The sequence below is a fragment of the Monodelphis domestica genome, chromosome 1 (assembly GCF_027887165.1).
Source record: "Monodelphis domestica isolate mMonDom1 chromosome 1, mMonDom1.pri, whole genome shotgun sequence".
Lineage (NCBI taxonomy): Eukaryota > Metazoa > Chordata > Mammalia > Didelphimorphia > Didelphidae > Monodelphis > Monodelphis domestica.
In genome coordinates, this window is record NC_077227.1 from 166,119,285 (window position 1) to 166,142,733 (window position 23,449).

At 37.2% G+C, this 23,449-nt stretch overlaps 1 protein-coding gene across 3 annotated transcripts in view; it reads left to right on the forward strand.

Moving 5' to 3' along the window:
* The window catches only part of MYO1E (myosin IE), a 249,712-nt gene that overhangs the window by 95,239 nt on the left and 131,024 nt on the right, over nt 1-23,449 (forward strand). For all 3 annotated transcript variants that reach the window (XM_056809198.1, XM_007479659.3, XM_056809206.1), the window contains 3 exons: nt 2,619-2,708; nt 4,934-5,028; nt 21,709-21,796. In XM_056809198.1, the coding sequence (XP_056665176.1) occupies nt 2,619-2,708; nt 4,934-5,028; nt 21,709-21,796 (273 nt within the window). The remainder of the gene's footprint in view (nt 1-2,618; nt 2,709-4,933; nt 5,029-21,708; nt 21,797-23,449) is intronic.

The window sequence follows — 23,449 nt, forward strand, 5'->3', positions numbered from 1 at the left end:
ATATCAGTGGATTTCTTTGGGGCACTATCAAGGTTTCCACACTGTAGTTTGAAGGGCCTAACTGTTAGCCCTGACCAGGCCACAGCTCAATCATAGAGCTGGATATAGTAAATGGAAGAGAGAGAGGTTTGAAGGGTTTCACTACCTGCAAAACCCAGACATGAAACCTCCATGGAGGGTCTTCAGAGATTTAATAGTCTATACTTATCACCCTCTCCTCTCTAACCTATAAACCCAGTCCCTGTTCTGAATACCCTGCACTAAAACCCTCTCTTCGTGCTGATCTGTGACAGATTTGGCAGGGACCCCAGGGTAGGTTCCAGGTCTGAATGGACCTGTACCACAGCTTATAAACAGGGCAAATAGCTGGTTCAGCCTAAGGTCAGGATCACAGAGTTTTTCTCCCAAGGAAATAGCCACAGGATAACAACAAAAACAGCAAGCAGAATAGGAAGTAGAATAGGAATCAGAAACCTCAGGACAGGCAGCCACCCTCCCCAGATTATATCCCAGCTTAACCCTTCCTTCCAGCATTCCAGAATCTTTCTCTGCAAGTCTCATGCATCTATCCTTTGCAAACCTTCATTTTCCTACTAAACTTAACTCTTCCTCATAACACATCTCGTGATTTCAGAGGAATAACTTTGCTCTTACACACATTTGCTCTTACAGCACAAAGTATATACAGAGGTAATATCTTAAGTCAGATTGAAACAAAGAAAAACTAGCATTCAGAAACTACCCATTAAACATCCCAAAGAGATACAGAAAGAGGTAGATGAAACATTCAGGTTGCCTACACCTATAGATAGAAACTCACTGGGATATTTAATTAAGTAAATTAAGACAATCATTAGGAGTTATTTTGCCCAATTATATGCCAATAAATTTGACAATCTAAGTGATATGGATTAATATTTACAAAAATATAAATTTCTCAGATTAGCAAAAGAGGAAATAGAATACTTAACCCCATTTCAGAGAAGAGAATTGAAAAAGCCATCAATAAACTCCATAAGAAAAAAATTCTTAGAACTAGATAGATTCATAAGTAAATTCCAAACATTTAAACAACAATTCATACTAATACCATATAAACTATTTGAAAAAATAGACAAAGAAGGGTTCCTCCCAGATTCCTTTTATGATACAAATATGGTGTCATATTTGGATAGGAAGAGCTCCTGGGAGAGCAAAAATAGAAAATTATAGACCAACTTCCTTAAGGAATACACATGCTATAAATTTAAACAAAAGTCCAGCAAGGGGACTCTAACAACATATCACAAGGATCATTCATTATGACCAGGTGGGATTTATACCAGGAATGCATGGCTCATTTAATATTAGGAAAACTATTAGCATCAGTGAAATAGACAAGTAGCTTGAATATATATGTAGATATATAAATCAACTGATATATATATGTATATATATATATGAATATATAATCTCATTGGAATGTTTAATATTTAGTTTCTGAATGTTAGATTCTCATTTCAATCTGTTATTTCATATTCAGATAATACTTTTGCATATGCTTTGTACTCATCTATCTATCTGTTATATACTATCTTCCTCAGCAGAATATAAATTATTTTAGCATCAGGGTTTATGTAGTTACTAGGTCAGATAGTTAGTAAGATACTAGACCTAGAGTCAGAGAGATCTGAATTCAGAAAATAACCCCAGACATTAACTAGCAGTGTGACCTTCGATTAGTAAATCACTTAATCTCTTATTAGTCTCAATTTCCTCATCTTAAAAGGGTATAATAATAACACCTACCTCTCAGGGTTGTTGTGGAGGGTAAAATGAAATATTTGTAAAGTGCTTCGCAAATATGAAAGCATTTTATATATATGCCTTATCTGTTATTGCATCATCTAGTATTTGGCCAACAAGAGGGAGAGAGGGAGATGAAATATTTGATTTGCCTAGTGAATTGATTCAAGAAGGAAGCTTACTAATAAATATAGACTGTCATCTTTGGCATGAACTGACATTAGGGATATTGCCTAATTGTCTTTGAGTTTTATTAATCATGAAATAATTGATGTTCTTTTTTCTCAAGTTATTTTCATCTGAGATGATAGCCATAATTTGTATAATTTACAAAGCATTTTCCATTCATCTAATTTCACAATAATTTTATAGAGTTAAAGAAGGCTGATTATAGATCAAGACAGCAAAGCTCTGAGAGATTAAGTTACTTGTGAATTTAAGGCTAGTATAGTAGGTGGCTGAGCCAGGACAAGGACCCAGTTTTGCTGATTCCCAGAATCCTAAGTGGCACAGTAGATAAAATATTGGATTTTAGTCATGGAGACTTGAATTAAAATCCTCACTCTGAAATTATCTATATGACCTTGTGTAAGTTCTTTAAATTGTAAGGGCAATTAACTCACCTTTAAAATGAAGGAGATAGAATTAATGGCCTCAAATGTCCCTTCCAAATCTAAATCTTAGTATGATACAAAGTATAGCTGCAGAACAAAGTAATATTGAATAAATAGGAAGAATGAATAGGTCTAAATCAGATTAATAATATACTGGGGGTGGGCAAGGATTCACTTTAAAGACTTCATAATTATAAACCTTAACTAATGTAAATACAGACATATATTGGATCTGTATTAATTTCTGTCAACCCTTTCAAACAGATGCCATACTTTGGGGAAAAGGAAATCGAGATGTACCAAGGAGCTGTAAGTAACATATTCCATATATAACTAATAATACAAAATTTTTTCCTTAAAATTAGCAACATATATAATTATATGGTCTTACTATTCCTATGAATTAACTTAACATGGACAGTATTAGATGATAGTGTTTGATCTTAAACATATGTTTTTGTCCTATTAGAAACAAAAAACATAGAATTCTCCAGTTTGACTTTAGTGTATCTGGAATTATAGATTTAAAATAAAAAGAATGTCAAGGGTCATCAGATAGGACCTTTCAGATTAGCAGACTGTGACTAAAGTCACCCAGGTAGTAAGTGGCAGAGATGGAATCAGACCTCAGGCTTCTGACTACAAATTCAGAGCTCTTTCTCTTTTACCTTGCCTCCTAAAACAGAAAATGCTCAATGAAATTTGATTTGGGGATCTAATATATTTTTCTGCTCCAGAAGTTATTCCCTTTTCCCCACCCAAAAAAAAAAAAAGTCTTAAGAGATCAAATAATTTACTATTATTGCAAAATTCTAGACTAAATCACAAAAAAAAAAAGTCCTCTTGCCTCGTTTGAATAGGATTAGGCTGTGTTTAAATGCTATTTCCCCACAAAAAAAGATGAATTTTTGTTTTTATTTTTTTAATTTTTATTTTAGAGGCAAGTGTGCTCCCTATTTAAACTGCATTCTATAGAAAAAGGCAGTTAAAATGGTTAGGGGAGTAAGATACAAAGTGGAACAATTAAGATAGGACATTGGAATGTGCATGATAATGACACAGAGCCCCAGGAAAAAATGTATTTTACATTTCATTCAATTGCTTCCTCAACCTTTCTTTTCACCTTTAGACCATCTTGTTCCCTTTTCCACACTTTCTTTTTTCCTTCCCTCCTTTTCTTTCTAGGGCAGAAGCTCTAGATCCTGACCTCTGGAAAAGGAGAAAAATATAGCCCCCAGAAATTCCTTAGTTGAAATGGAGAGCAATTTACCTAAAGCTAGAACCCTCCCCATTGTTGGTTGATAAATGGGCCCTGGACATTGAGTCTAAAGTAGACTGCCTTTGAAAATTCTGCCTTTTTGGCTTTATGACTCTAGACTAGTTACTTAACTTGTCAGTGCCCCAGGCAAACTCTGTTAAGACTCCTTAAGCAGCCAGGAATTTCCTTCAATAAAGAAATCATCAGTTCAAACCAGAAGATGGGACAGACAAGATAGACCAAAAAGTACACTGATCACTTTTTATTTTCACTACACTTTCATCTCAGTTGTCTCAACTAATCTCATTACTGTCCTGAAGGATGATCAGAAGTTATTATCCCCCTTTTACAAATGAGGACATGGGATCTGAGGGCTCTGGGCACCCTGCCTAAGCTGGTGACCCAGATCTCCTGTCTCTTCATCCACATTCTTCCCTTGTCCTGGATTTAGGAGTTAGTGTTTGTGATTGAGTCAGGGTATTGTTTTGTTTTTAAGCTAGAGATGGGACAGGAACAAGTTTCCAAGCCAGATGGGAATTGGTATAAAAAGATGAATTTGGTGGGATAGGTAGAATTGACTTATGTCCATTTTGAAAGATAGCAAAGATGCCCATAATATCAGACAGCACAAAACAATCAAGAGCCCTGGTTGTTAGTTACCCACTAGAGATAAAAACAAACCGGGCAAACCAGTTTGCTCCCTCTGACAACCACCCCCTCTTCCATCCAGAAAGCCCTACCTGGTCCACCTAATTTCCTCTCCATCCCCCACTCCATATCTCCTCCAGAACCCCAAGTGTTCTCCATATATCTCTTCAAGAAAATTAGCCATTCTGGAAGTCCAGGTCAATAGGATCTCATGACCAGCTTCCTGTTTCCCATTTAGCTTAGCCCAAAGGCCACAGGTGGGCAGTCTTAATGGGCAGCTCTTATAAAGGTGTGGCTTTAAGGTAGGGTGTGGCTTTAGAATATCTGAAGACTTGGGTCATGTCTAAGGGCTGAATCATGTCTGCCTATTAGAGATTCCTGCCATTCAGTTTCCAAAAAAGAAATGACTGAGTCAAATTCTACCTTTAACTGGGTCTGGGTAGTTCCTATTGATGCAACCAAAGATATGCATTTGCAAGCAAGGCGTGCTCTAGAGCAGAGAGGGAAAAGGAATGTTTCCACACGACCGTAGGGCAATTCACTTTTCTCTCTAGTTCTGTCTCATGTTTAAAATCTGTTGTTTTACAGTTGATGTATCATGGTTGCCTTTCCCTTTCCTCCTCTCCAGGCACAGTATGAAAATCCACCCCATATCTATGCGCTTGCTGACAACATGTATAGAAATATGATTATTGACAGAGAAAACCAATGTGTCATCATCAGGTATGATATTCATACATTCCATTCCTGGATCTGTCTGGCAAAGCTCCCTACTAAACCATGCCAAATACTTTCTCCAAAAGGAATACAAGCAAAATTTACGTCTACAACGTTGGTTTAATTGTAGGATCTTGTTCCTAGGCATATAGCTCAATCAGTGGCATTTTTCATGTCAGCAGGCAATGCCTCGGGCTTGTTCACATGGTCGAGTCCTAAGCCTTCTGGTTGCTTTATCTTGTTTTATTTCAATGTTTTCCTAAAAGTAGCACTGACTAGCACAGAAGGAGCTCTTACAGTATTGGTGGTTGTCCCATGTGGTTAAATAAAAACAATTGACTGTTGGCTTCAAGCCTCATGATGTCGCCCAAGATTACTTTAATCAAGAGAAGAAAAGGCTTTCCGGCCATGTTTTGCACCAAAATAGTAAAGCAGCTGCTCTTGGAAATGATGATTTCCTTGCTCACCTTCAACTTCCCTTGGTTTAGAGAGCCTGTACTTCTTTGTCACAATATTACTAATCTTTTTTTTTTAATTAGCATGTCAAAGAGGGCCTTTTTGCTCAGTTCCATTTTTCTCTTTCCTCTCATGAAAGAATTTTGTCTCTTACCAGCTTGAAGGTTCCTGGTATTCTTTGAATTTTGCAAAAGAATTACAATTGAACTTATCTGTGTGCCCTCCCCTACTTCCATTTCATCATTCTAACCCTTGAGATAAAAGTCAACATTTGAAGTTTAACTGCAGGAAGATCAAGGGCTATGTGTTTGAGATGTGGATCAGAGGATAAAAAATAAAATGAATGAACAAAAATTAGAGAAAGGAAACTTTTAAATTTCTTACCTTTTAAAAACTGTTTCAACAGTAAGCAATGAAATTCAGCATTCTATCTGACTTTACTTCCCAACAGACTTTTTTTGGGGGGAGTGGGGTTTCCAAACCCTTACTTTCTTTCATAGAATCAATACTAAGTATCAGTTTCAGTAAAGACTAGACATTTGGGTTTAAGTGATTTTCCCCGGGGTCACATAGCTAGGAAGTGTCTGAGCTGGGACTTGAACCCAAATCCTCATGACTCTAGACCTGGTGCTGTTTCTTTTTTTTCTTCCTTTTTTTAAAATAAAAACCCTTACCCTCTTTCTTAGAATCAATACTACATATTGGTTCTAGGGCAAAAAATCTGTAAGGGCTAGGCAATGGGGGTTAAGTGACTTGTCAGTCACATAGCTAGGAAGTGTATGGGGGTCAGAACTGAACCCAGTACTTGACTCTCAATTTACTCAGCCTCCTAGTTGCCCCTGCCTGGTTCTATTCCCACTGTGCTACCTAGCTGCCCCCAATAGGTCTTTCGAATCGTAACTGAATTAAGTTGTAGAAAAGTCTCCATCAGGTTCATTAATTAGTGGGGATCAAGTCACAGACTAGGGAGGCTAATCTCAAAAAGGAAGTTAAGACAAGTTTGAGGAAGAGACAATGGAGTTTGGCAGTAGGGATGAATTTTATTAATGAGCAGTTTTCTTTTCCTCTAAAGTTGCAGTTAAGGGAAGAAGCAAAAATAACTTCTGGGCCTCAGTTTCTTGATCTGTATGATCTCTAAGCTCTCTTCTAGTTCTGAATCCAAAATCCTACGAGCCTTTGAGAGAAGAAAGCAGGGGGGCTTTGTTCAATTCTTAAAGGAGCATTTATTCATTTACTACTATATATACTCTGCTCTGTTAGTGGGGGACAAAAATAAAGAATCCATAGTCCTTGTCTTCAACATACCTTTAATATAGTGAGGGAGAGGAGACATGAATGTAGAGTAAAAACAATGCTGAATATTGCCTTTGGAAAGACAGAGAAGGATCTACTAGAAATTTAAAGAAGGCATAGAATATTTCTTCCTGATTTGGAAGAACAGGAAAGATGATGTTTGAATTGGGCTTTTGCCTGGCAGGAATGGGGAAGAATGATGAGGAAGTAGCATGCACAAAGATAAAAAAAGGAACTTTTTGAGTTGAGATGAGTCAGAGGATCTAGATTCAAATGTTATCTCCAGAATAATTTATGTGACCCTAGACAAGTCACTTAGGAGGAGGCTGGATTAAATGGCTTTCCAGCTCTAGATATGGGATTCTTTTTCTCACAGAGGGAATGAAATGAAAAATGCAGGAAAAATAGTAAAAGTATCTGGGAAAGCCTAAATAGCCCAGTTTGACTAGAATGTATGGATTTCCTAGGGAGAAATAAGGCAAGAAAGGGAGCCTGAAGCAAGATTATGGAGGGCTTGAATGATATTCTAAAAAGTTGATTTTATTCAAAGGTAATGAAGAACAATTAATTATTTTTGAGCAGAGGAGTAATATAATTGGGTCAGCTAGATGGTGCAGAAGATAGAATAATGGGCTTAGAATCAGGGAGGTTAATCTGCACGAAATGGAAAACTACTCTAGAGTGTGTGTGTGTGTGTGTGTGTATATATATATATTCTTAAACCCTTACTTCTATCTTAGAATCAATACTATGTCTTTGTTCCAAGGTAGAAGAGTGGCAAGGGCTAGGCAATGGGAGTTAAGTGACTTGTCCAGGGTCACACAGATAGGAAGTGTCTGAGGCCAGATTTAAATCCAGAAACCCCCATCTCCAGGTCTTGTTCTCTATCTACTATGCCACTTAGCTCCCCTACACTATTATTTTTGCCAGAAAACACCAAAATGGGGTTATGAAGAGTCTGACATGACTGAAGCAACTCAACAATAATAATGCAGTCAGAATTGTGATTTTCTAAAGATTATTCTGAAGTGAGTCATGGGATCTTTATGTTATTGTGTAAGATCTTATTTATATGAATAATTAAGTTCTTATGTATGTGAATAACTCTTAGCTCAGGACACCAAGGACATATGCTCTCACAGCCCAATGAGCCTAATAATATAAGGCTATAAGCGCTTTCAGCAAGCATGAACTGGAGCTGCTTCTGTTCATTCAAGATTAAGTTCCTGCTTCCTGCCAGCTGTTAATCAGGTGTTCCAATGAATTAATCCAAAAATTAAATGTTGTTGCTTCTTAGGGCCATTTCAATGCTACCATGGTTGGACTCCAAATGAAGAAGACTGTTTCTGGAAGGCTAAGGTTGATTGGGGGGCACTCTAGTAGCTGCCAATGTCCAATCTCATCCTATTTTTTCTTCTAAGCAGATTGGATGTGGGTGAAGCAAAAGCTGAGTAGCAAGCACAGGATTTAAACACCCAAATGCTGACTCAACTTCAAATGTATCTCTGACCCCCAAAATAAACAAAACTCAGATCTCTCTGACTGACTTAAAGGAAATGGGTTTTAGCCACTTCCAAGTGCCAAGGGCTTCTTGCTAGATGGTAGGAGTTGGATGGAAATCTAATAGTAGGAAATAGGGTTCATCTTCAAATGAGATGAGAAGGAAAAATAAGAAAAAATAGTGTTCTAATCTTCATGGTACCCAGCCAGACCGCTGTCACCCAGTAGGTTCCCATATGTGCCAACTTGTGATATTATCATTTGCTTTTTATGAGCCAGATGATGTCAGTGTATAAAGACAACATGTCTAACATAGTCTTCCAGTCCATGTTCATTTCTTTTAAATAGAAGCAGAGACCATAGTAGAATAAGGCAAAGATGATGTTCTAGGTAGAAAGTCAAGTCCCTGGAGAATAGAGATTATTTCATTTTTCCTTTGTACCACTCCATTGCCTGAGGGGGACCAGGGCCTAGTAGATTGAGTAGATAGAGCCTCAAAACCAGAAAGGCTTGTGTTAAGGTCCTGCCTCTTATTGTAGGACCCTAAATATGTCCCTTGACCGTTAACCTTTGAATTAGGCAACTCTCTAAGACTGGATGGTGGAGAAGTTGCTAACTTTCTTTGGGGAGGGTTCCAATCCCTCAAGCGTAAGACTTATAGGTCAATTGATTGATTGGTTGATATATTGATCTGAAATAGACCTTAAACATCATCTGGTATGGGACACCTATGGCTTAATGGAGAGAGAGCCAGGCCTGGAAATAGGAGGTCTTGGGCTCAAATCTGGCCTCAGAGACTTCCTAGTTTTGTGGCCCTGGGCAAGTCACTTAACTCCAGTTGCCTAGCCCTTACCACTCTTTCACCTTAGAACCAACACGGAGTATTGATTCTGAGATGGAAGGTAAGGGCTTAAAAAAAATCATCTGGTCCATACACCTCATTTTATAGGTCTGTATAAGGGGGAAAGGGGGGCTTAATTATAAAAAAGGTTGGACTGGATTATTTAAAATAGAGTCACCAGGAATTTAATCTGTTCCAAAGAGCTTCATTTACAATTTATTTACAAAATATAGAAAGTGAAGTAAGAAAATCAGAGAGAGTTTAGGGTAAGATATCTAGTCTAAGCACTAAGTAATTTACTTTCGGCCCCTGGTTTAACCCAGGCAAGGGAGTTTAGTCCTTAACCAGAGAGTCCTTGGCCCTTGTAGCCGAGGACCTGGGGATACAGGGAGCCTCTCTCGAGGATAGGTCTTTCCTGAAGCTAGTCTCTTCGTTAGAAAATCCATGAAAGGAGGCAGCTTTTTCCCTCAACACATGAAGGTCTAAAGGAAGAGATTTAAGAACAGTCTCACCAGGAATAGGGTCTCAGGTTCAGTCAGCAGATTCTTTTCCGGTCTCAACTCCAAAGAATGAAGAACTATGTCTCACAGGAAGTTCAACTCCAAGTAGAACTCCAAGTAAAAACTGCATTCAGGACATTGTAACTCCCTTTTAAAGACACTTTCTTTTGTATCACTTCCTGTACCTTCCCCTAATTTTAGGTCTACCAATCACAGTTGAAGCTTTGCTTTAGGACTGCCCAGGGACAGTCAATTTAATTCAGATTTGTCACCCACTATTGCACAGGTGGGTCACAGACCTCTCCCACTCAAGTGTGAATGGGGTATTTACACTTTTGGTGATTAAATCTAGAAATGGGCAAATTATTTTAATTTTCACAATCAGGGGAGAGTTAAATTTAATGTTTACATCAGGAAACATAAAGAAGCCCATTATGGGAAAGTGACTTGCTCAAGATCACGTTTCTAAAGTAGCAGAGCCAATACTTGACACTGGCTATGGTAGAAGGACCATTGGCTTTGGAATCAGAAGACCTGGGCTCAAATTGTGCCTTTGCCACTTATTATTGTTATGATGTTGAATAAGTTACTTTATCTATCTGGATCCCAGTTTCCTTCTCTGTGAAATGAGGAGTTCAGATTCAGTGCCTCCATGGACCCTTCTTGCCAGAGGTATGATCTCACATCTGGTCAGACCAAAGCCAAAGGCTCCTTCCACTACATCTACTTACTTTTCATTATCTTCAGTCCCAATCTGAAATCTGAAATTCTTTGGTTGAGTTCCTTTCATCTGATTCCCACATAATCTAATGGAGTTCATGATACCTGTCATCAACCATAGAGCAGGTTGGCCACTTCAGAAAGATGGCATTCGTCTAGGACCTGAGATCAAAGGTCTCCTGCATATATATGCCAGGTGTGATTGTTATGAGTCATTTTGATGTTGGCTGTGGAAATTGTCTGTGTGCCCAAAAGGCAGAAAGAGGCATTTGCTTCTCATTACACAGAGCAGTATAGTCAATGAATCAAAAAGTCAATTATTAAGCACCAGGCATTGTGCTGAGACAAAGCAAAAATTGTCCCTGCCCTCAAGGAACTGACAGTCTAATGGGGAGATCACATGCAAACAAGTATGTACAAACAAGATATTGGCAAGATAAATTGGATATAATATCAGAGCCAAGGAGCTGATTTTGAGGGGGACCTTGGAAAGATTTCTTGTAGAAGGTAAAATTTTAGTAGAGACTTGAGAGAAGTGAAGGAAACTTGAAGGCAGAAATCAGGAAAGAGAACTTTCCAGGCATGGGTCGTTATGATATCAAAGAAAGGGGGAGAGAGAAGGGAAAATACACTAAGACACCAGATTACCATGAGGTTGAGATAAGGAGATCTGACTCCATTCCCATAACACTTCTGCATTAGTCTCTAGCAGCTGGGAGGGTTCCTTGGCATAGTCCTCATCCACAGAGAACAGGTGTGAGTGGGGCACTGCCAGATTTCCATACACTGGCAGTGTTTGCATCTTGCCACAATGCACTCCTAGAAAACATGTGGTTAAAAGGATTATATTTTTCCCCTAGAAACAGCGTTGTAATTGGGGGTTGTGGTCCTGACCAATAACTATCAAATAAATTATAACTATGAGCGAAAATGGTATGTAAAGCTATAATAAATATGAAGCTCTTTCATCATTTTACAAGGGTCCTCAATGTACTATATAAAGTATATGATTATGTGATTTTGGAGAAGGAGAGATAAATGTGGCCTTGACTAGTCAGAAAAGACCTATGAGTGTAAAATGAAATACACATTGTGAGACATGGTCAAAGCATTGATTTGTTTTACTCAGGTGACCTTTGTTATAAGGGATGGTTCCTTTATGATTGGGGAAGAGAAAGTCACTGGAAGAAAATAACAACAAAACTGAGAGTGCCAACTGAAGTTTGACATCTAGAATCAATATGTCACTTTCTTTTTTGTGTTTTTGTGTTTTTTTATTTTATTTTTATCTTACAAAACACACTTCCAGTTTGGTCATTGTTGTTAAGGCAAGCTCATACATAACCAAAACCCCAAAATAAACCCATAAATACTCTGATGTGAAAGATAGTGTGCTTTGATCTTCATCCATCCAACTCCAACAATTCTAGCACATCACTTTCAAAAAACAAGGAGGAGAGGGGCAGCTACGTGGCCCAATGGATAGAGTGCCAGGCCTAGAATCAGAAGGACCTGGGTTCAAATGTGTACTTAGACACTTCCTAGCTGTGTGATCCTGGGCAAGTCACTTAATTCCTTTTGCCTAGCCCTTGCCCTTCCAAATTAGAGTTGTCACTATGACAGAAAGTAAGAGTCAATCACACATAGACACACAAGATCAAAAAAGAATGGTGTGAGAACTGCTGCTGCTACTGCTCATCTTATTCCTTTATTAGGCTATAAGTATCCTTAAAGATAGGGATTATATTTCATTTCACCTTTGCAATAACATAATTTATGTTTACATGCCACTTTATATTTTACAAAACTCTTTGTACACATCATCTCATCTAATCTTCAATACAACTCTGTATGGTAGATATTTACAATATTATTCCCATTTTATAGGAAAACTGAGGCTTAAAGAGAGTATTTGAAACCAGTCTAGTGCAGGGTCTTTGGAAGATATAGTAGTAACTTTTAGTTAAGTTTACAATCAATTTTTTATTTTCTTTATATTATTATTGTCATAAATATCTCAGAGACTTCTAGTGGTCACCCAGCTACCATGAATCATACATAACTGGTACTCAAAAACAGATCTTTTAATTATGTGTAGAGCTCTCTACAGCACCACTCACCTCCTCTCATTTAAAATTTAGTTGTACAGGGGGAAAAAAAACACAAAATGAATTCCTTGTATGACTGAGCAGCCATGCAAGCAGAAGGCAGCAGTGCCATCATACACCTCAAGGGACCAACTGCATAGCCATAGGTCAGAAGAAAATGGCAGCTTCCACATTAACATCTAGGAAACAGTCTAATAATGGAATTTTCATGAAACCCAGGTCCAGTTGTCTTTGAGAAGACCTGGAATGTTTTCCTATGTTACCTTACAATTTTCCATAGCCTTCAAAGTTATTTCTTCATTCACTTAAATTCAATAATCATTTATTATTCACTTTATATCTACAAGACTGTCAGTGAGATGTCATTCAGCTGAAGTTAATGCAAAATCCCATCACTAATATATCTGACATTTGTGTCTATAGTTTGCAACTTCTCCTTTTCAGGACGAGGACATTCAGGAGGAAGGATGAGTTGGGAGGGTTATTTTTCTTAATGTTTTAGCTTCAATAAGCTTTTTCTAAAATGATTTTAACTGGTCAATTCTGGGTAGAGCTTTGCATCTGAAGGGAAATGTCCAAAATATGACTGTAAGCTATGGTAAACTTTTCTTTTTTTATTTCATCATTTATTTATTTTTAACACTTCCTCCCTCCCCCCCCCCCACCTCCTCCACCTACTGAAAAGGCAAACAATAAGATATCAGTTATACATGTGAAATCATGCGAAACATTCATATAAACCATTTCTGAAATTTTTGTTATTTAATTTATTTTCAGGATTAACTTTCATGTGGTAAATTATTAACTGTTTGAACAGGAATGGGGAAACTGGTTCACTTCTGACTGAAAACAGAGAGCTTGGTTAATTATCTGATTCTAACAGACTTCCGAATGGAGGCAGAGTTTGACTGAGCCACATACATAATTTAGCTGTTGTTGATGGTGTTGGAGTTTTACTAAGTGCCCACAAGCAAATACTGCCTAGAAAGATGTCTACCATGTCGATTTTCTTTGCAGACTAAAAGTATTTATTTGTTATTTGGATGAGGAAGCACTTTTATGGGCATGGTCAGTCCTCAAAATGCCAGAAATAAATTTGTTGTGTTTTTTAAAAATTATATATAATATTTAATTTTTCATATGATTACATTTTATTTAATTTAACAAGCATGTATTAAGCAGCTATACTTACTGGTAGGGTCACAAAGGTTGTTATTTTTTAATCCCCACCTATAATAAATTTGAATTCTACTAAATTTTTGTTGAATGAATGAAGAGATTCTATTAGGATATATACCATATAGCTAATATGTATTTATGTGATATTTTTAGGAGGATAATGTAATAATAATGTAATTATTAATAATCTAGCTAATATTAAATAGTGAAACAGATAAAGTGCACGCCCTGAAGTCTGTAAGTTATGAGCTCAAATCTGGCCTCAGATGTTTCCTATTCATGTGAATCTATTACATAATCATGTAACCTCAGTTTCTTTATCTACAAATTCAGGATAAATATCAAATTGTTTACCTTCTCAGGGAGATGATAGTTGAGAGAAATTGGATCATAAAATATCAGAAAAAGTTAAAATTTTATCATCGTTAATTAGGGAAATGGGAAAACATAATTGGGAAAGTAATAAAATATCAATGGAGAAACTAGTTTTTAAATAAAATAGGGATGATGATGATGATAATAGTGTCTACTACAGGGTTTTGAGGATCAGATGAAATCACATTTATAAAATTCTTTGAAAACCTTAAAGCTCTAGGTAAAGGCTATCTATAATTGTTATTATTGTTATTGTCTCAGTTCTAAGATTCTGTGGGGTAGGTACAATTGTATGTTCCTTTTTATACATGTGGAAATTGAGATGGAGATTCATTTAGATTTTATATATATAGCAAGTATCACAGGCAGAATTCAAATTCAGGTCTTCTTGACTCTCAATTCCAGCATTCTGTCTAGTATGACACCTAGCTAAGAATAAAGGGATTCAGGAAAGGCATTCCATGAAAGAGGGTAGGGAATCCGAAAGACAACATTAGAAGGGATTGCATTCCAGCCATGAGAGGACAGCTTGTGTAAAAGTTTGGAGGTGGGAAAAGTAGATTGCCATTTTAGAAGCATAATAATTACATTTTAATTGCCATATCCAAGATTTTGTATAACTCCCCTCTTATTCCCTCCAAGATAAGCAGAAAAGATGTTTTGAAGAAAAGCAATAAATATCTTTCCTTCAGATACTTTAGTTCTGCCAAGAAATGATTGCATGAACCAAGTTGTTAGTGATTTGGGACTGGCCAGAACCCTTCTTTGATGTGGTTTCTCATTCCCTTGAGAAAATCTTGTCTTGTGATCATTGTGGTGCAAGGCTATTATTTGTTATTTCCGACTTTGTGTGAGATAGCAAATATTTTTGGCAAAATGATGGCTGAAGGGGTGGGCTTCCATGAAAATACAGAGAGAGTTGGAGTCATTGAGAGGTTGATTCCTGTAGAAAAGAATCCTTTGCCAGTGCGGATTACAAAATCCTGTTCACATTGGAAATTTCTTGATCAAGTTCACCTTTCAAATTTCCCCTCCTTTAAAAAAAAACAAACCCGATTACCTTCTGTCTTATAAACAATACTATCATCAGATTCAAGGCAGAAGACCTTGAGCTACGTGACTGGGGTTAAGTGACTTGCTCCAGGTCATACAGCTAGGAAAAATTTTCCCTTTTCTGATGGCATTATTTATTACTTTATATTCTGGACCAATGATGTTATACAGCCATGCTTTGGCCTTGGATAACCTCAGAATTTGCAGCCTTGTGTTTATTTTTCATTAATCTGAATATTTTCTTACTTGAGAAATCTCTCACAAAGTAAAACAATTTAGATATCAGATAGCCTCACACTTCTGGAGGCAGCATGGTACAGAAGAAAGAACATTGAACTTGGACATCCCAGGATCTGTGTTTAGATCCCTCCTTTGCTGCTCACTATTCCTTGATCTTGGCAAAGTTATTAAACATTTTGGGCCCTCAGTATTATCTTCATAACCTCTAAGTTCCAGATCCATGGTGCTGTGAATCTACCCACCATGATTCTTAGGTTGAGTTTTTAGAAGTTCTTCAGTAGGCTGCAGTGCTCCATCAGACTCCAGAAATCTCTTCACCTAGAAAATCACTTCAGCCCTGGAACTCAATCTCTCAAGTAACCTCTGCTTCTAAGGTCCCTTCTGCTATTGAATGACTCCCGCCAGAGTCTCCATTTAAAGAAGGTACTCTGCCTAACCATGTCTTCATTTCCCACCTGGCAATACTCCTCTGGACTTCTTTGTGTCCCTTTGTTGAGTACCTTTTCTTTCCCATAAGCTTCATTTTGTCTGCTGTCTCCCCTATTGGAATATAAGCCCTGTGAGGGCAGGGACTATCTTTTTGTTTATATTTGTATTTCTAGCCATTAACACAAAGTCTAGCTCATAATAAATGCCTATTAACTGGCTGATTGACTAAAAAGTGAGTCCCATCTAGATCAAGTCCCTCTGGGTGGATTAATAAGATTTTTAAAGCAATACAGCTAAGAAGAAAGCACCTTTATCTTTTTCAAAAAATAAAGAAGGACACTTGTACTAGGAGCAAGTACTGTCAGAATTACGAGCACTGTTGTACAAGGCCAGAACAAGAAATATCTGGGAGTAGAGGATGGGAGAGGAGATACATCTCAATTATAGATGAACTTGACTCCTGGATGAAATGCATTGTGATATCAAAAATTTGTATCTGATAGTAAAATTTTGTTATTCAGTCATTTTCAGTTGTGTCCTACTCTTTGTGAACTTTGGGGTTTTCTTGATAGAGATAATGGAGTAGCTTGCCATTTTCTTCTCCAGTTCATTTTATAGATAAGGAAACTGAGACAATCAAGATTAAGTGATTTCTCCAAGGTCATACAACATGTAAAGTGTCTGAGGCTAGATCTGAACTCAGGAAGATGAAACTCTGCACTCTATTAAGTCACCTAACTACCCAATAGCAAAGGAAGGAAGAAATATATTGAAATGATTTTATTGCTCTTTAGTGCAGAATGACCTTGTACCGGGCTACAAAAGATGTCCTTGAAGCTAATAATTAATTTACTGCCATACGTAGTTTATATTTCATAAGCCACTCTTCCCATTTCTTGTTGAATTTATACCACATGTTCCAATTTCTGTAATGACTGTGTACGGAAATGTTAAATTATGTTCCTATTTAAACTGACATTTTGTATGAAATCTGTGAGAGTTTTTGTTCGAAAGTGTCTTAAAGCAGTTTAGCAGCTGGTTTTCTAAACATAAAGAAAATAAACTCAAGATATTTTTTTCATTCAGTTAGGAGTCAATTTATGAAAACTAAGTTAGAAAACGAGTTCAAATTACCTCTTGTGATGACATTTGTTAGATGCTGGTTAATCATTTCACGTTCTGTTCACCGTAACTTTACTTTAGTAGTTTCTTTGGTGCAATGCCCAAGAAGAGGAAAGCAATTTACTTTACCTGGGAGAGTACCAGGTATAATTATAGCTCCATATACTTACTATACAATTCAGGTAATTGTAACACTCCATCATCGTACAATATTATGAGCAAATTACCGGTTCAAATCAATAATACTTTTTCAAAATGTATGTAAATTGAAACCCAGTGATGACAATTCAGATCAATGTCTAGACAATTTCTAATTTCAATTGAAGCTACTGAAAGAGACAACAAATTGCTGAACATTTGGAGGTCTTCATTCTGGGCCTTCTACCAAAAACCCTTACTTACTCTAGAAAATCAGTTGTTTTCCATTGTGGTTGTTTTCACTTACCTTCAGGAGAGGGGAAACACTTCAGTTTCCATCATTTTCTCTACTACAGTCATAAGGAATGGACATTTTTTCCCCTTTTTTCTCCTTTTAATCTTAATCCAACAAGCACTCATTAAGCACCTTCTATGTACCTCATTCAGATGCTGAGGATACAAAGTTAAAAGAAAAGACAATGCTTGTTTTCAAGAAGCTGACAGTCTACTTAACATATAAACTTTGGGTGTTTGTTTCATTTTGTTTTGTTTTGTTTTTAAACCCTTACCTCCTGCTTTGAATTCTAAGGCAAAAGAGAAGTAAGGGCAAGGCAAGTGTACTTAAGTGACTTGCCCAGGGTCACACAGCTAGGAAGTATCTGGGGCTAGATTTGAACCATGGCCTCCAATTGCAGCCCTGGTTGTCTATTGAGTGTTCTACGTAGATTCCCTGAGGATGTAAGCTTTGGCAATGAACACTTTTTACACATGACAGTGAAATACTTTCAGAATGCAGGATTTCATAAATGAAGGTGAATATGGCTACATTATGTCTATTGACACAAACACTCTTTACCTTCAGAGTGGGTTTGCTAAAATAGAAAAACTGATTATCTCTGGAAAATTTTGTGTTGAACTTCTCCAGTCTCCAATCTAGGCTAGGCAAGTCTTCAGACAATAGACAGATACCCAAAAACACTCTCTCTCTCTCTCTCTCTCTCTCTCTCTCTCTCTCTCTCTCTCTCTCTCTCTCTCTCTCACACACACACACACACACACACACACACACACACACACACACACACACTTAATAGCTTAAATTGCAGGAATTAAAATTCTTGAAGGCAGGGACCGTTTTTTGCTGCCTTATGTATTCTCAGCCATTTGGTACAGAGCCTGGCACAGAGTAGGTGCTTAATAAATGTAATAAATTTTTGATTGATTGACCTTTGTACATATGTATGAGTATATATGTTTAATAGCTTTGAACTGCATTAAGACACACAGTTCTTTGCTAGGCAGGTAAATGAAAACTTATGACTTCATTTGTTTGTAAAATTAAGGGATTGAGCATTGAGGTCCCTTCCAGCTCTGGATCTAGGATTCTGTAATCCCAATTATCTCTCTTCTTCATTTTTTGATGCCTAAATGACAAAGTACATGTTTTAGATTCATAGACAAGTCAGAAACTGCATATATGTCTTGACTGTAAAACTCCACACATATACTCTTCTTTTTTTTTTTTGAACATTATTTTATTTGTTCATTTCCAAACATTATTCATTGGAGACAAAGATCATTTTCTTTTCCTCCCCCCCTCCCCCACCTCTCCCATAGCACCTCTGGGTATCACATGTGTTTTTGATTTGAACCCATTTCCTTGTTGTGGGTATTTGTATTAGGGTTTTCATTTAGAGTCTCTCCTCTGACATGTCCCCTCAACCCCTGTAGTCAAGCAGTTGCTTTTCCTTGGTGTTTTTACTCCCACAGTTTGTCTTCTGCTTGTGGATAGTGTTTTTTCTCCTAGATCCCTGCAGATTGTTCAGGATCACTGCATTGCCATTAATGGAGAAGTCCATTAAGTTCTATTGTACCACAGTCTCTATGTACAATGTTTTCCTGGTTCTGCTCCTTTCGCTCTGCATCACTTCCTGGAGGTTGTTCTAGTCTCCATGGAATTCCTCCACTTTATTATTCCTTTTAGCACAATAGTATTCCATCACCAACATATACCACAATTTGTTCAGCCATTCCCCAATTGATGGGCATCCCCTCATTTTCCAATTTTTGGCCACCACAAAGAGCGCAGCTATGAATATTCTTGTACAAGTCTTTTTTCCTTATTATCTCTTTGTGGTACAAACCCAACAGTTCTATGGCTGGATCAAAGGGCAGACAGTCTTTTATCGCCCTTTGGGCATAGTTCCAAATTGCCCTCCAGAATGGTTGGATTAATTCACAACTCCACCAGCAATGAATTAATGTCCCTACTTTGCCCCATCCCCTCCAGCATTCACTGCTTTCCTCTGCTATCATGTTAGCCAATTTGCTAGGTGTGAGGTGATACCTCAGAGTTGTTTTGATTTGCATCTCTGTGATTATAAGAGATTTAGAACACTTTTTCATGTGCTTATTAATAGTTTTAATTTCTTTATCTGAAAACTGCCTATTCATGTCCCTTGCCCATTTATCAATTGGAGAATGGCTTGATTTTTTGTACGATTGATTTAGCTCTTTGTAAATTTGAGTAATTAAACCTTTGTCTGAGGTTTTTATGAAGATTGTTTCCCAATTTGTTGCTTCCCTTCTGATCACATATATTCTTCTTAAGAGTTACATTGTCGGGGAAGCTGGATGGCTCAGTAGATAGAAAGCCAGAACTGGAGATGGAAAGTCCTGGGTTCAAATGTGACCTTAGACATTCCTAGCTGTGTGACTCTGGGCAAGTTATTTAACCTCCATTGCCTAGCCTTTACCACTCTTTTGCTTTAGAATCAACTCATAATATTAGTTCTCAAATGGAGGACAAGGGTTGTTTTTTAATGTTTCCTCACTTTATAGATAAAGAAACGAAAAAGATCATTTAGTGAGGTCATATGGTTATCAGATTTGAGTCCTGGCCACAGATCTGAGTGCTAGGATTTTTTAATCATATCCAACTTCTTCCATTCTACTTGCTCATCAAATCTTTAAATTAGAGAGGGCAGCTAGATAACTCAGTGGATTGACCTAGAAACAGTAGGTCTTGGGTTCAGATGTGACCTCTGACTCTTCCTAGCTATGTGATCCTGGGCAAGTCACTTAACTTTTATTGCCTAGCCCTTAGCAGTGCTCTGCCTTAGAACCAACACATAATATTGGTTCTAAAATGGAGGATAAGGGTTGTTTTTTAAATCTTTTGATCAGAGGAAGTTAGGTGATGCATAGAATGGGGTTCTGGACCTCAAATTGGGAAAAATATGAGTACAAATCCAGCCTCATGTGTTTATTATCTGTGTGACTTTGGGGAAGTCATTAATCTCTGTCTCCCTAGCTTCTTCATCTGTAGAGATTGGTTGTTGTCCTTTGTACTTGAAAAGGACCAAAATGACATCCCTGTGTCAGAGTCAAAGGATAGTGTATCAATCTGTGGCTGATCAGACTAACATGAGCTGAGAAGGCTCTACCACAGTTCAGGCACAAATAGACCATATGAACATTTGGGATAAAGATGTCTCTAAATTTGCACATCTCAGTGTTTCCTCTGAGCTATGGCAATTCTGCTTTGATGCAAGCATACCATACAGGATGATCCTGTGCCAGTGTCTCCCATTTCTCACAACTGATACTAAAGTTGTTTTGGGGGACCTTGGGAATATCTTTATATCACTTCTATAATACCTACCACCAAGGTTTTTTTGTCAGAGTAAAAGAATATTTTTAAACCTCTTTGCAAGCCTGAATGGGCTATATAAATATTAGTTCTTCTTGCTGTTATTGTTATTTTATTTACATTTCCCTCTTCTTTTTATAGGGAATTTGTGCCTTCCACTGTAAAATATGTTGGTAGCAGCAATAGGTTACATCTAGATACCTTTGAAAGCAAAGAGTTCCTGTTCTCACTTCCCAACCAAAAACCTCAAGCTCTATTTATAAGCATGTCACAAACCAAGGTTTCCAAATAAAGTTTGGGGCTAACCTTAAATCACTGAGGTCCCTCTATTCTAACCTCCTCCATTGTGCTAACTCTTTGGCCAGTGGTAGAAAGAGTATACATCTGACTTGATTTCAGCATATATAGTACTGATGTCATTATTTCAGACAGGATAGAATTATGAAGAGTAGATGGTGTTATTAAAACACACACACACACACACACACACACAAAGAAGCCCATGCCATAAAACTGAAGAACAGGAAGGCAGTTCTTTGTTATTCAGGATGTGATTAATATTGCCTCATCATTTAATTTTGGAACGCCTAAAATAAGGAAGCCTACAACAGTTCTAGCAAATAGCTTGGAATCTGAGAATATTTTTTTCTAACCCTTTAAAAAAATGTAAAGCCTAATCTGAAGGATGTTTGTTTTTGTTTTTGTTTTTGTTTTCAAGAAAGAAAGTAAAAAAAAAGGAAACACAGAAAGATAGATTGATTCACAGAGTACTAGTGCTATTGCTATTGAATCTCTAAAACCCTAAAGTAAGAAATCATTATATCTTTCTGTGCAGAATTTTGTAGCAGGTACATTTGATGGGCATGACATTTCTTCTCTGTCTACTTGAAGAGATGAAATTGTTTTAGTTTTATCCATCAATTAAATGTATATTAAGCCTTTCATGGAAACCACTTGTTTGGCAGAGTCCTAGTGTTTCTCACTTCTCTATTCAATTTCACACATTTTTAATCAGTTCCTTATTGGTGTTATGTCATGAGTCACTTCATAGATGTTTTCTCTGTTCTTTTCTCTCTTCAGTGGTGAAAGTGGTGCTGGAAAGACTGTAGCTGCCAAGTACATCATGAGTTACATATCCAGAATTTCTGGAGGTGGACCTAAAGTCCAGGTGAGTTGACTGAGGCCACTCAGGGTAAGAACAAAACATTCTCAGGTCATGAAGTATGTCAGGATTCCAGAAGGAGTCCACAAGAATGTAAGAGGATAAAAAGGATTAAAAATCATTTGTTGCTCTTCTGACCAGAATTTTAGTGCAGACTCACACAAGTAACTAAACAGCTTCACTAAACTTCAGCCTATCTGTAAATGAGCACAAATTTAAGGCAAATTGGCAACTTTTGGGAATTCATGGTGGCCAACACTGTGGTTTATATCTTACTTGTGATGGTCTGCTTAATGTGTTCTCAAACATTAAATTCCAATGAGGTTTTGTCTAAAATCCAAAATCTTTAAAAAACAGTTTTTAATCAATCAGTCTGAGGATGACAGAATTTGGGAAGTCAGAAGGAGAAATCTGATTTTTAGAAGCATTCAGAAGAGAGAAAATATATGATAGTACATAGAGAGCTGGACTTGACTCTGAAAGACTTAGGTTCAAGTGTCACCTGACCCAGACAACATTCTAAGACTATAAATAACAGATGAATTCTTGATACTAAGAAAAGACATGGGGAAAGAAAAAAAGGAAGGAAAGAAAGGAGGAAGTAAGAAAAAATACATACATCTATTCTTTTTTAAAAAAACCTTTATCTTCTGTCTTAGAACCAATACTGTGCATTGGCTCCGAGGCAGAACAGTGGTAAGGGCTAGGCAATGAGGGTTATATGACTTACGTGCAAAGGGTCACATAGCTGGGAAGTGACTGAGGCCAGATTTGAAAGGAGGACCTCCTGTCTCTAGGCCTGGCTCTCAAACCAGTGAGCTACCCAGCTGCCTCCAAACAATACATTTTTGAATTGTCACATCTATTCTTAAAAAAGGAGGAAGAAAGGAAAAATACATGCATATATTCTTAAAAATGTGTCCCACATTGTGCCTCCCTTTATCGTACTTTATAGACAGACATCTCCCTAGCCTGCCTTTTCCTTGTACTATCTGATGATGTGGTGTCCAAATTGAAATGTCTTACATTGAAAATATGCATCTAGAGCACCAGAGAGAGGTCAGGACTGTAGATATTATTTTGAGAATCATTCACAAAGCTATGAAAACAGATGAGCTCTCTAATGAGATGCATATTAAAAGAAGAATAAATGACTTCCTCTTGGAATATGTCCACAATTAGCACCCAGGAAGAAGGTCAAACTAATAAGAAAACGGATAGATATTTATAGCAAGTGGAAGGAGAACCAAGAAAAAGTAATTGTCATAGGAGCCTAGAGTGGTGAGATTTTTTTGGAAGAAGTGAGACTAGTCAACAATATCACAACAGTGTACGTAGAATTAAGAGGATCCAAAAGCTATTGAGTCTGTTGAATTGAAACCTTTTAAGAAAGCAGTTTCAGGAATATTCCTGGATAAAAGCCATAAGCAAGTGTTTAAAGACTACTTTATATGGTTATATATGCTTTATGTGGATTGAGATAAGAAAGTACTGAGTATAAAACACCACAACTTTCATAGTCAAACAAGAAAAGAGAAATAACATAGGAATTTCATGATTCAACTTAAGGTGAGAGGGTTTTTTTTCCCCTTTTGTAAACAGGGTATTCTGTGTATACTGTAGGCACAAGAGAAAGCCTATTGAGAAGAAGGGTGCTGG